This window comes from Leptinotarsa decemlineata, unplaced genomic scaffold (genome assembly GCF_025532065.1).
Source record: "Leptinotarsa decemlineata unplaced genomic scaffold, Ldec_3_MD MMD2_tig00000882_RagTag_RagTag, whole genome shotgun sequence".
NCBI lineage: Eukaryota > Metazoa > Arthropoda > Insecta > Coleoptera > Chrysomelidae > Leptinotarsa > Leptinotarsa decemlineata.
The window spans coordinates 18,853,256-18,867,498 of record NW_027412556.1 but is presented as its reverse complement, the minus strand read 5'-3'; the positions used below and the strand labels follow the sequence as shown (position 1 = coordinate 18,867,498).

At 32.4% G+C, this 14,243-nt stretch overlaps 2 protein-coding genes across 2 annotated transcripts in view; one reads left to right on the top strand and one right to left on the bottom strand.

Moving 5' to 3' along the window:
* Positions 1 to 14,243, top strand: part of LOC111506188 (sodium-coupled monocarboxylate transporter 1) — a 260,551-nt gene that overhangs the window by 38,483 nt on the left and 207,825 nt on the right. The window lies entirely within an intron of this gene.
* LOC141482203 (uncharacterized) lies at positions 4,477 to 5,971 on the bottom strand. The gene is made up of 3 exons (XM_074175183.1): positions 5,482 to 5,971; positions 5,201 to 5,422; positions 4,477 to 5,142 (listed from the first exon to the last, which is right to left on the bottom strand). Exons 1-3 carry the CDS (start codon positions 5,650 to 5,652, stop codon positions 4,495 to 4,497), a joined length of 1,041 nt encoding a protein of 346 aa, XP_074031284.1. The 5' UTR covers positions 5,653 to 5,971; the 3' UTR covers positions 4,477 to 4,494.

Genomic DNA, 14,243 nt, shown 5'->3' with positions numbered 1-14,243 from the left:
TTGCAAAAGCAAGCGGTTAGATACTTATGCAAGGTGGGAGTGAGTGAGTCTTGTAGACCATTATTTTTGAGAGAAAAAATTCTTACTATCACTTGCATTTTCATTCTGGAAACTGTTTGACTAATTTACAAAAAACATAGTATGGTTGGATTTCCGCAATATATAAACTACATAAACCGGCAATTGACAGAAAATGAAATATAACTTCCTGTTTCAAAAACAAGTCAGGCAAATTATTCTTCAATTTATGAAAGTAAAAAGCCGTATAATCAGATACCTTACAGAATTAGGAAGGAAAAAAGCTTATAAAAAGTTCAGCAATCTCATTAAAGATTCCCTTGCAACAAAAGCGTACTTCAAACTTGATGAATATTGTAATTAAATTTTGCTGTGATTTAATATATATATATATATATATATATATATATATATATATATATATATATATATATATATATATATATATATATATATATATATATATATATATATACAGGGTCCTGCAACAGTGGCGCGGTGTTCCATATCTCTATATAAGAAGCAGATGATTCTTTCTATAATATTACGGTTTTCGAGATATCTAGCATGACAGGTTTTTTTTCCAATATTCGTCACTCAGAATATTTGAAATTATAAAGTGGTGCCAAGTCCAGTTGAAATTTTTTTTTGGTCGAATATTCTACATTGGTAACTCTCTCAAACGATATATCTGAAATCGACCTGTGATATACAGGGTATGAAAAACCGCTTGCCAAATATTGTAAATGAAAATTTGCAAAATCTTCCTTAGATTAAATAGAACACCCTGTATATTATTGATCCATGAGAAGCGCCAACGAAACCTCTACAAATTTCATTAAGTATTCCCTATGGCTAAGTTCAATAGTTTTTCTCAAATGAGCATTTCTTTCGAAAAATGGTCATTTTTTCAAAGCGAAATCCATTTGACGACTGATAAAAATATACGAAAGATATCTTGTTTCAATTTTGTACATTAGAAGGTGTCCAAACAAATATTTTTTAACGAAATAAATGTATGTACCTATCACTTTTTGCTAAATGGAAAATTATTTTTTCATTGGATGCAGAATTTCACTCATAAATCGTGCAATATCAAACCAAACAAGTTAAAAGAAAGAAACATTATAAATAACTATTTTTTTCATGTTATTATATTCATTCAGAGCTTGAGTTCTAGATATCCAAATTTGTCAACTGGCAAATTACAAAACTACAAAAGGGAGAGTTTAATTAAGGTTGATAATGAAACTTTTATAAAATATGTTCAACATGTCTTCCATTTTCTTGAATGCAGAGCTGAAGTCTATGTTTGAAAGACTGTTCTACCCTGCGCAAGACAGCTGGTGTAATGCTGCGAAAAGCATTCGTTATTCTAAGTCGCATATTTTCGGGAGAAGTTGGTGGCTCAACGTAAACCATATTTTTTATGTATCCCCATAAGAAAAAATCTAGTTTTGTCAAATCTGGTGATCTAGCGGGCCACCGTACAGGCTCATTCCATCCTATCCATTTATTGGGAAATACTTCATTTAGATGATCTCTCACTTCTGCCGAATAGTGAGCAGGTGCACCATCATGTTGTAACCACATTCTATTGCGGAGGTCAAGAGGAATATCATCTAACAAACCTGGTAAATCATTTCGTAAGAAATTGAGATACATTGTACCATTCATATGTCCCTCAAAAAAGTATGGACCAATTACATATTCTCCAATGATGCATCCCCAGACATTTATCGACCACCTATGTTGATAATCCACCTGTCTCAATAAGTGAGGATTTTCTGTCGCATAATAATGGTAATTATGTCGATTTACAAATCCATTTTTATGGAATGTCGATTCATCCGACCATAAAATATTATTGAAAAAATATTCGTTTCGACGAATTTTGTTCATGGCCCAATTGCAAAATCTCACTCTTTTCTCGAAATCAGCATACAGTAGTTCTTGATGTAACTGAACGTGGTATGGATGCAAGCGATGTTTCTTCAATACTCGTTGCACTGATCTCTCACTTATATCCACTATTTCCCCAATTTGTCGTTGACTCCTACTAGGATCTTCTTCAACAGCAAGAAGAACTTGCAATTCATTATCTTCATTAGTAGCTGGCTTGATGCGCTCATGTTTGGAATAATTAATAGATCCAGTTTCAACGAATCGTCCCAAGACCTTTCGGAAAGATCTTTCATCTGGATGCCTTCTATCTGGATACCGTTGAGAATAAATTCTACTTGCCAATAAACAATTCCTGTCTGATTCACCTAATATGAAAATCATATCAATCAAATCACTTTTTGATAACATTCTGATGAAATTATACCGACAGTTCAACTTCACGATTGACTAAAAATTTCAATATTCATTTGCAGCCAAATATTTTGTTCTGTCATTTGCCAGACTACTTGATTTCCAATAAATATTTCATTCGCTGAAAGGTTGTTTTAGACCGAAAGAATATGGCACAAATTCCGAGATTTTTGAAATTATTGTAACTATTCAAGAACGTCCATTTTGTGGTGTAATTCGCAACTTGTTTATCTAGCAACAGGTAATTTCAGGAATGGGCGATATTTTAAGGAAAGGGTATTTTTTGTATATTCTTATCAGTCGTCAAATGGATTTCGCTTTGAAAAAATGACCATTTTTCGAAAGAAATGCTCATTTAAGAAAAACTATTGAACTTAGCCATAGGGAATACTTAATGAAATTTGTAGAGGTTTCGTTGGCGCTTCTTATGGATCAATAATATACAGGGTGTTCCATTTAATATAAGGAAGATTTTGCAAATTTTCATTTACAATATTTGGCAAGCGGTTTTTCATACCCTGTATATCACAGGTCGATTTCAGATATATCGTTTGAGAGAGTTACCAATGTAGAATATTCGACCAAAAAAAAATTTCAACTGGACTTGGCACCACTTTATAATTTCAAATATTCTGAGTGACGAATATTGGAAAAAAAAACCTGTCATGCTAGATATCTCGAAAACCATCAATATTTTCGAAGTGCAGATATACATAAAGTTTATTTCATTTTCTATGAAGAAACCGAAAAAGCGATAAAAAATATAGGTTGCCATTCAAAAAGACACAGTTGGGATCCGCCCAGAAAAAATCGAACACCCTGTGTGACCGCCAATATTTTTATTTTGTCGAGCTCGAGCAATAAGGTAATATTATAGAAAATTAGATTCCTATCTGATTCCTATATAGAGATATGGAACACCGCGCCACTGTTGCAGGACCCTGTATATATATATATATATATATATATATATATATATATATATATATATATATATATATATATATATATATATAACAGAATAATTAGTGTTTGGATTAACTATAAATCGATTTAATTCGTGAGGTTGCAGTCAATAGCTGGGCTGTTACAAAGAAAACTCTTTGTTATATGTCAAGCTTTCGGTATATTTCACACCTTCGTCCGAAATAATAACCTCAAAATATCTAAAACAAATGTCACTTCTATATCTAAATTATACAGTAAAGTAAAAGCTCCAATTTCAAATAAACAAAAATCCAATTCAGTATACAAAATTTCTTGTATGGATTGTTCTAAAACATATATAGGACAAACATCTAGACCTCTAAGTAGTCGCATCACTTCCCATAAGAGCGACTGTAGACGAAATGTTAATTCTTGTGCATTAACAGAACATGTTAATTCGGAGGATCGTAAAATGAATTTTGAAAATCCAAATATTTCAGATAGAGAAACCAATACAACGAAAAGAATATTTTTGGAAATGATACATATTAATAACGAAGAACATTCAATGAATAAACGAACTGATATTGATAGTCTCCGCAAAATTCACACGTACCTACTGAATTATGATAAAGAAAATAAAAAATCTAGTAATTCGAGTATCATTCAGAATTTTCCCACTTGACATTGTCAGCCAAAATTTTTATTAACGGTCATTTATTAATGTTTTTCTATCTGTTTTTGAACCATTTTATATTTTATTCTCACGTTAGTAAGTTCTCCATATTTATATATTTTTTACAAGATATATAATCTTATTATTGTAGTTGTCCTGACGAAGGTGTGAAATATACCGAAAGCTTGACATATAACAAAGAGTTTTCTTTGTAACAGCCCAGCTATTGACTGCAACCTCACGAATTAAATCGATTTATATATATATATATATATATATATATATATATATATATATATATATATATATATATATATATATATATATATATATATGTGGTTACTTTTGTTATTGTTTATATTGACACCTATACTTCAAATCATATTTTGAACTGTGATATATCTTATTTTATTTCTGACCGGGATATTATAAGCTTATATCGTCATAGTTACGCTATCAATAAAGAGGGTCATAACTCCCTTGGGACATTATAGATTTTATAATTCCCTCTACCTTTCACAAGTAAAAATAAATAGAAATGAAAACTGAACCATATTTTATTTATTCACGTCATTACAAATGATAAATGTACAATTTTGAAATGTTCCCTGAAAATTACTTCCGCCACTGGAAACAATTTCTTCTTTTGTATGACTGGAGCTTCTGTTCACTACAGTCGAGGTACCTGCCTCTTCTGATGACAAAGTAGACAACATACGCGCCGTTTTATTTCTCAATTCGATGGTATCCTCCAAATACCCCTCCGCCACCGTGGAACTTTTCCAACCTCCGTGTCTTTTTAAGTTAGTCATAGTTGCTCCTGCATTGGCTAGAGCAGTAGCAGAAGTGCGACGAAGGCAATGTCCCGTATAGGAAGATGAGTTTGGCAATCCTAAATACATTGCGATTTTGCTGGGGATTTTCCCAAACATGTTTTTTCCAATTGGCTGAGATGTACATTTATTTTGTCGGAAGCTCAAAAAAAATCGTTCAATACCTTTAGGACGCAAAGACATATAAAGTCTTAATAAAGGCAAAGCGGAGAATTCTTTTTCATCCACAACTGTAAATTTCTTCGATACACCAGTTTTACTTTCCGGTACGTTCACTACCATAACGGAATCCCGGTCCTCTATATCCGATATCTTCATATTCAAAAGTTCCTGACTTCTGCATCCTCCAAAATAACCCAAAATCAAAACAACCTATAACAAAAAAAAAGGAAATAAATACACACAAAAAGGAAAATAAGAAAAAAATTACCTTATGCAATAAATGAATATCATTAGGAGCGTCCTTTAGGAATCTGATAACATCTTTAGGAGATAAAACAGCAGACTTTTTCGGCTTATAACTCTTACTCTTCCGTTTCAAAAAAGCCTGTAGTTCATTGAACTTGGTGATATCTCGTTTCTCATGTATAGTCACCATCGATTTTAGCATTGACCATTTAGTCCATAAAGAATTCGGACTATACGTTTCTGACTGAAACGAATAAACACAATTACTACCAAATCTACCGAAAAACATAAAAAATTCCTTACCAGTTCTTGAAAATATGCCAGAAATACAGTTTCAGTGACATCTTTTGGCATAACATTTTTCCGTGTCAGCCAGTCCAGATATATCTTGTATTCTTTTTGGTATACGGCTTCACTTTTCGATGGAATTAATGATTCTCTTGCTTGTTCAGCTTTTTTCAAAATATCCTCCATTATATTTGGGGTAGAAAACACGTTTTCACCGCAAACACAGCTTGATAACAAAGTTCTGTTTATAAACAAGTAACATAGCAACAACCTAGCAACAAGAAAACTCTACTATAATCAACGGTACCTGATTCAAATATACCGGGAAGGTAATGAATTGGTACATTTTTCCGTTTCAAAAATGAACAAAATTTTATTGAAATCGGTCAGAAATAAAATTATCTATGTACCACGGGAATTAATGAGCCTTAATAACCTCAGGCAATTGCTGTCCCTCGGGCCAGAGGCCCTCGGGACGCAAACTTTGCCATCGGTAATTAAGGCCCTCCTAATTCCCTTGATACATAAATAATTATTATTGCCATGACATGTTCTAAATGTATGTATTTGCTTTTTACATTTTTTGAAAGTAACCATACAAACTTGTCTTTCGATAAACGTGAATGAATTCAATTTTTCATTGTTATATTTCATCTATTAGATATGTGAACTCAAATTGTGTATCTGGCTATTTGTGTTTATAAATTGTTTCTTCTCTATTTTTCAAAGTGCTATATATACCAGACTTTTTAACAAGCTTTTTCAATAAGATTGTATTTTCTTGGGCAATGAAGTACATGTCTATCTATCACATGAACCCAAGCGATTTCAAGCACCCGCAGAAACAGGATATTTGGAGCCAAATCATCACTTGAAAGGAGCACATCGGACTGTAAGAACTTCTGCAATTAAGGTAGCGGTTTCCAATTCAGTTTGCAAAAATCCTAAAATGAGTACGAGGCAAGTTGCCAATAATTCAAATATCGCTCATATTCTAGTATGAAATTTTGCATGATTCTTCATTGAATCCCTATCACATTCAACGTGATCAGGATCTAATTCCTCAAAATTTTCTGTAACGAGTGAATTCTTTCCAATATTTTCTACAAATACTTACCAGAAGTTCTTTATGCAATCGTGAAATCTCATCACTAGAAGCAGTTCCCATCAAATGTCCGATATGAAATTATAAAAAAGTACCTAACTGGACCTTCTTCACCTACTTATCGCCGATTTCTTGAAAATAATTTGCCAATTCCGAAGCATTGGACAAAATCATAATCAGCGAGAGTTCCAGACTAAAGTCTTGTTTATTTTTTTTTGGGGCATTCGAATACTTTGGTATATAGTCAACCAATTTAAACTGAAGAAGAATTGTGAAACCATCGAATAGTTTTCTGTGAAGCAAATAGAAATATCCCACTAATTTTCCGAGTATGCAAGCCAATGAGGAGGAGAGCTGGAGCTGGCGTATCTGCTGAAGGCGGACATTTCGAACACTTGATTTGATTTCTTTATTTCTGTTCATGTTTTCAAAAACAAAGAATATATTTTCATCCATATCCATTACAAAAACTGAATAACTAATGAATAGTATGAAAATCGTAAATAAAAACTCATGAACACCTTGACAATACTCTTTTAAAGCGCAATGGTCTAGTTTCATGATTTTTGATTTATAGTTCACTTGATAGAAATTTCAAATTGAAAAACAATGCACTTTGTTTCCGCTCTCTAAGTACCGGCATATCTGCTGAAGGCGGACATTTTGAACACTTGATTTGATTTCTTCATTTCTGTTCATGTTGTCAAAAACAAGGAATATATTTCTATCCATATCCATTACAAAAACTGAATAACTAATGAATAGTATGAAAATCATAAATAAAAACTCATGAACATCTTGACAGTATTAAAGCACAATGGGCTTGTTTCATGATTTTTGGTTTATAGTTCACTTGATAAAAATTTCAAATTGAAAAACAATGAACTTTGTTTCCGCTCTCTAAGTACCATAGTTTTCTCGTAATTAATTATTGAAAATCGAATGTGGTAGGCCGGTGACGTCACGGGCCTATTCCTGCCTCTTGTTCGATTGACCAACAGGAACCGTAGTAATAATCAACATCACCAAATCGTAAAATTTATGAAGCCTATTATTATCAATTCAATTACGGAAGTGTATATTACCTGTGTATATATAAGTGTATATGAAAAATTCCCCACATGGAATGAAATGTACACGAAAAATCATGTTTGGAAATGAGTTCTATATCTGAAGTCAGTACACAAAGTCGAAAGATCAAAAACTATTTACCTGAACTATGATTTTATGCATTATTTAATAATATAGTTAAAAATAAAAAAAAAAATAGCAGAGTGGATTAAAGAATCATTTCAAATATTCAATTCATTTCACAATCCTCAATCTGCACAATTGCAATTTATTATAAAAAAACAAACCTCTTTTCAATATTGCTACTAAATTCAAGCGGCATAGGCTCGCTTGGGTAATCTGTTGAATCTTTCAAAACTTGAGAGGAAGGTTGAATGAGGTCAAGTATAGACAAAATTGATTGTACTCGAACTGTCTGTCTCTGTTCTATTTAAAATCTGTTTTTCCGTTAATCAGATGTCGCCCCCATACGAACGACAACTCTCAGAAGTTGAGAAACTTGTGCGAGCTAAGGACTAACGAAGTCTTACCTTTTAACGTGTGATTCCTGATCCAACAAAAGCTTCTGAGGTAATACCATTAATCATATGATAAAATTTAATGAAGTAAAATGAAAAGCACCTGATTTTTCATTAATTCATTTTGTTTCATACTTTCAGCAACAGTATTAACTTCAGATAATACTTTTTTTGGGGAATACTTGAAGTTGAAATTAAAAAATGTGTCATAAAATTCAATATTTCCGTTTCCTTTTCATAGTCACATTTTGAATGATTTCTATAAAGTCTTGGAAGAGTAGAAGCATTGTAGCTCTTTCTTTTCAATACTTTCATTCATATTTTTCTCATCATTGCATCCTTTGGGAACCTAAACTCATTATATGAAATAACTCACTTATAAACCAATGCGCTTTCTGTTTCCTTGTGCCTTTTCGCATAATTGAAATCAGCACAAGAATGCACCAAATTAAAATTCAAATATATCTCTAAAACATTTTTAAAACATACACCAACTAAACTCGATGAAAAAACGAATTGGTCCTACGCGAGCTATCAGCTAAGAAAAAGTTGAAACTCGATGTTGCAAAAACAAGCAGAATGGATCCAATAAGACATACATTCTCAATGCCGAATAATCCAATAAATTGTGATATGGTACTCCATTTTCCTGAGAAAATGAACGATCAATTGAAATTTTCTGTAATTATTCATTCATAAAGTGAGTAAACAAATAAATATACAATAGTAAGATCGTTCGAATCCACGAATTAGGCATAAAAATGGACAATAATATTTGCCTTGATAACTGATATAGTACAAGTTATATTTAATTATGATTCTGAATAGAATTTAACGAGCTGTATTTTCAAATGGTTTTCGAATTCTCATGAACCCCAATAAAATAAATCAATTATGCATGCATGCCACCCACCAAAAATAAGAAATTCAACGTTACTGGTATATTAGCCATATTGTCATCCAGTCAGCCAGCACCCACTGTAGTGTATGTGACAATGTGTTCTTTCTAATGTCAATGGTTTCCACACATAACTTCGTATTTATGTTAGAATAATTTCAAAATGAATGTTGAGCCTAGTTTTGTTCAAGCTGACTCCGACAACTTATCAAGAGTCGATTTTGAAATTATCGATGAATTTTACTTGAAAAATTTGCAATATTTTGGTACCAAAATGAATAATGAAAAATTAAAACGATAAGTGATATATTTAGTAGGTCCCTTTTATTTATATGACATTCATTTCAGACTTTGTCTTTTATCGAAGAATGGAAAGTTTTGATTTAATTTTTATATTAGATTAGCCACACGAATAAAACCATTAATATCTTAGAGTGTTGTTTTTTGGAACACTGAAAAACTTTTTGTCTGGTATGGATGATCTGTTTTTACAAAGGTATAAAACATATTTTAACCATTTTGGTGGTAGTAATGGAAAAATTTAATCCAAAAATAATCTGATAGAAATAATTTTTGGAATGTAAACTAATGACACGGAATATGCAGCAAAATAGGCAACTGCCGAGATCTACCTTTCACAAAAAAACATTCTTCAATTAGATAATTTTAACAGTGTTTTCACACCGAGTTGACAACAATAACAACAAACATGGCGTGTCAAATCGGATCATCAGATATGTGATTATACACTTGGCAACTCCGCTCTAGACACAATCAATTTTATTGGTCAACAGACATGCGGCCAATTTAAATTCTTGCTTTTCGAATTGTTCTTTTTTCTGCAAATATAAAGAAATCTTGGGACCAATTAGGCTTGATAAGTATAATACCTCTAACTCGATCAATCTATAAGCAAACCAATATCATTTTCCATAGCAAGAAACTAGCACATTGTTAATTTGAGAATCGAACAAAAGATCGAATATGGACAAGCAAATGAAAGCATTTTGTTTTCCAATATTCGCATATCATGATTGAGATACAAAATATAGCAGGGCACGTTGAGAGGGACGCTACTGATTAACATCAGAAAAACATTGGCAAATATTGATTTGTATGTGTACTTCGCATGTACCTATCGAAAATGAAAAAAAGTCAAAGCGGTTTGAGAGATGTTAGGGGAGAAATTATTTTTCATTCGGTTTCAACATCCTTTGTCTCAGAAATGAAGCAGTTGCGTGTGAAGATTTTTTTTAAATCATCGAAGAATCATCGCCCCTTAAAATCGACATTATATTATGAAAACACCCTTTATATCAGACCAATTATATTTTTACTCCAGACTTGTTTTTTCTGATACGTTCTTGTCTACAAATGACGTATTTGAAACGTCTGGCTCTTGTTTTGTCTGATTCATTTTCAGTCTTCAAAAACATTTTAATGTCAACAAAATTAGTGATTTTATAAAACAAATAATAACAAACAGAATAACAATCTCTAACAAAAAAAGAAATGAAAACAATGACATCTGTCAGAAATTTCATGCATATTATATCATAATTTACAGAATGTTTCGTAAATTGCAGCTGGTAACTGATCACAATAAAACAATTCCAAAATCCGAAATTATGAAACTGAAGGCAACATTTCTAGATTCAAGTAATGAATGCCGAGATCAAACTCAAAATTTTGACTGGGAATATCGGAAATTTCCAGAAACAAATAATGAAAAGTTGTTGTCCTTCCGCGCAACCGTATGTATGATTGTTTTTCTTATTAGTGAAATTTTCTATCAGTGCTCTTCATATATCACATTGTTCATATATCACACTGTTCTTGTGATTTATATTTCTTTAATTACGAAATGTTTACAGTATTGAGTGAAAAAAAATGATTTCCGTTGGAATTGAATGTTCATATACTCAGAAGTAGTTGAATCGGATGGACTTTTTCTTTCAGTTTGTATCTAAAAGGTTCTTTGTATGTTTTGTACATCTTTGTGAAGAGTTTTGCTTTCTCCCTTCAGAAATTTTCCAGTTTTCTTTGAAGTGTAAAATTCATTTATATGTTTTTTTTTTCATTTCCTATATACCGTTCTCGATTGGCGCGTTGGAAACGGTGGTTTTTGGGAAACGTGCTTGTTTCAAATATATTCTTAGTATTTATTGAGTAGAAAAAAAATTATAGAATTTTGCCAGTGGATTTTCAAGCTCACAAGTTTTATTTTTTTGCAAGTACCATGTATTTTATGAAGTAGGTATGCATATATTGAATGATTTGTTAGGTTTGACAAGTTTTCCTGCATCAAAGAAATATTTGAATCAGTTTGTATTCATTGCAGACCATAAACAACCTCCCCACAGGCGTCAAAATTGAAACCAAAAAATTCATCTTTCTTATAAACTTTGAAAGATTTTTTATGAAAACTCACGGGAAACCCCACCTGGAAAATTTATTCATCCTCGTCAGTTACCAGCTTCAACATATGAAATACTTTGTAAAATATTGTGTGATATGAATGAAATGTCTGACTGATGTCATTGTTTTTATTTAATTGTTTGTGAAATATTCTGTTGTTAATCTGTTTATTAATATTTGATCGGGATTCCACTAATTATTCACAATGAAATGTTTTGAAGAAATCAGACAAAATAAAAGCCAACCATGCAATAGTTTGCATTCATGAAATATTTTTGTAACGTATCAAAAACGTCAAATCGAACACATATACGGTTTCCGGGTTTTGCCGTGGTTTTCTTCGGTACAATATCCAATATTCAACTGCAACTGCTGCAGTCATCTTCAGTGGCGTGGTCGAAGTACTCTTTTTGATGTATCAACTGAAACTGATATCCTATCTACTCTCGAATCTCGAAATCATACCGACTTGCCACCCTAGGCAGAAATCTCAGCCGAACAGATGCAGAAAGCTGGCATTCTCGGCTCACTGCGCTTGCTCAGGGCACATGATTATAGGACCCAATGAAAACTTACACCACAGTGTGGGGAGTGGTAGATAATGTTGGTGCGCCCTCTTGAATGTATCGGAGCATTAAAAATAATGATAATAATAATAACGAATAACTTCATTTCTTTAATAATCAACAGTATATCATCATATTCATATTGATACAATGGAATCTTCAAGAGGCAGTATACTCAACCCTTCCTCATGTTTTTTAATTACGTTCAACCCTTACTCTTCACTCTTCCTAATCTCAAAATAAAATAATAAGTCAGAGAACTCATTTTGAGAAAAAATAATTACAATAAAAACATTTTGAAGATACGCAGTTTATACAAAAACGTTTGTTCAGATACAAACCAGAAAAAATCCTTTCGAAACATTTCAGTTCGATAGTGGAGCGTAGTAAAAAACCAAATACCAACGCTTTCATATACAGGGAAATATTATTCAATTTTGTTTGTAGATGGTTTAATCTGATGATATTTAACTTCAATATTTGTCGAGTATTCAACTCCTCGTTTTATTATTCATGATCGATTTCTCAACTTGGCATACGTGGTGGTTTGACAAATAAGGTACATTTTTAAATTCACCTTACATTCGATTAGCGATTTTTCAATATTTTTTATGTTGGTACACCCATCCCGAACATACAGTGCATTTCTTTTATTTTTTGAACGGGTCAACTCAAAAAACTGAACTTTGGGATAATGAAATAAATGCATGAATACTTTATTTTGAAGTGAAATTGACAAATAAAACTTTCAAAATGGCGACTGGGTGCCATCTGGAAAAAAAAAATAAAAAGAAACAGGGATTTTGTGACATATCATTTTGAAGCACGAATACTTCTTAACCCTAGAATATGAAGTCAATCTCTTTAATTACTACAAAATGGCAGGAATTTAAATAATTATCGGAATACATTGACATTTAACTACATAATATGACGTAATAAGCTTGAGGTCAGTCCAGAAGACGCTCGAAATTGTTGCCTTGAACTTCTTGACATATGAACAGCCTATTCGATATTTCATGCTGAACATTTTCGAACACAGTAACGTAAAAATCTCTACAAATATTTATTATTCTCTGCCGTGTATCCAATATTGAAGCAGGTTCAGTTTCGTACACCTTTTCCTTCATATAGCCCCATAAAAAAATTCCAAAGGTGTCAAATCCAGCGACCGGAAAAAGTAGCATTCAAATAGTTTCTTACGTGTCTGGAGTAATGTGGTGGTGCTCCATCTTGTTGGAATACAATATCTATATCGTATTCATTAGGATTCGCTTCGACGATTTCAATGATGAGAGGGTCAACAGTAGTTTCCAGCATATTCAAATACAGTTACCCTGTTACATTTTGGTTTCCCAATATTCCTGTCCAAACGTTATTTATTTCTGGCTACTGGGTATGTATTTTCTGGAAAACGTGAGGTTTGGTGTCACTTCAAGAACGGAAATTTTGTCTGAGTACATTGTCTTTTGAAAAAAATGTACATTCGCCACTAAAACAAGTATTGGGGAGATAGGTAGGATGCCTTGCAATGGTTTCCGTCATGATTTTCCAGAATTTGTTTTTTGATCAGGGTCATCTTCAGTTAACTGGAGACAGCTCACAAACATTCGCGACGGAATAAGTAGACCGTTCAGTATTTACTACCATCTCATCATTTATGTGCCCTTGCTGTTCTTCCGGAATGGACGGATGACCAAGGGGCTTTTTTTTATGTACACTAATGGTAGTTGTGAATTTGGATACAAGTTCTCTCAAATATTTCCTACAGATAGGACGATTCGGAAAACGTTTAATGAAACTACTTTCGGTTTCGTGAAAGTTACTCGTCGCACCGAACATAAAAATCGCTTGAATTTTTCCTTCCAATGGACGAGAATTGACCATTTTGGAGATTGTTGGCGTGGTATCTTTCTATTAGTAAAACCGAAAACTAAATGAGAATATTCTAACTGAACAATGGTGTTCATTGTCGTACTGACATTTTTTGTCGTTTTTATAAAAAAAAGTAATTTAACAAATGTTATCGGGTTGTTGGAATTGCCATATGGTAGATAAAAAGGAATATTTTTAGAAATATCGATATTAATATGTTTGTCTTCAGGAAATTATCAAATATTCCGCCATTTTGTAGTAGGTTTAGATATTGACTTCCTATTCTAGTATTCGTCAGGAACTTCAAAATGATGTATCACAAAACC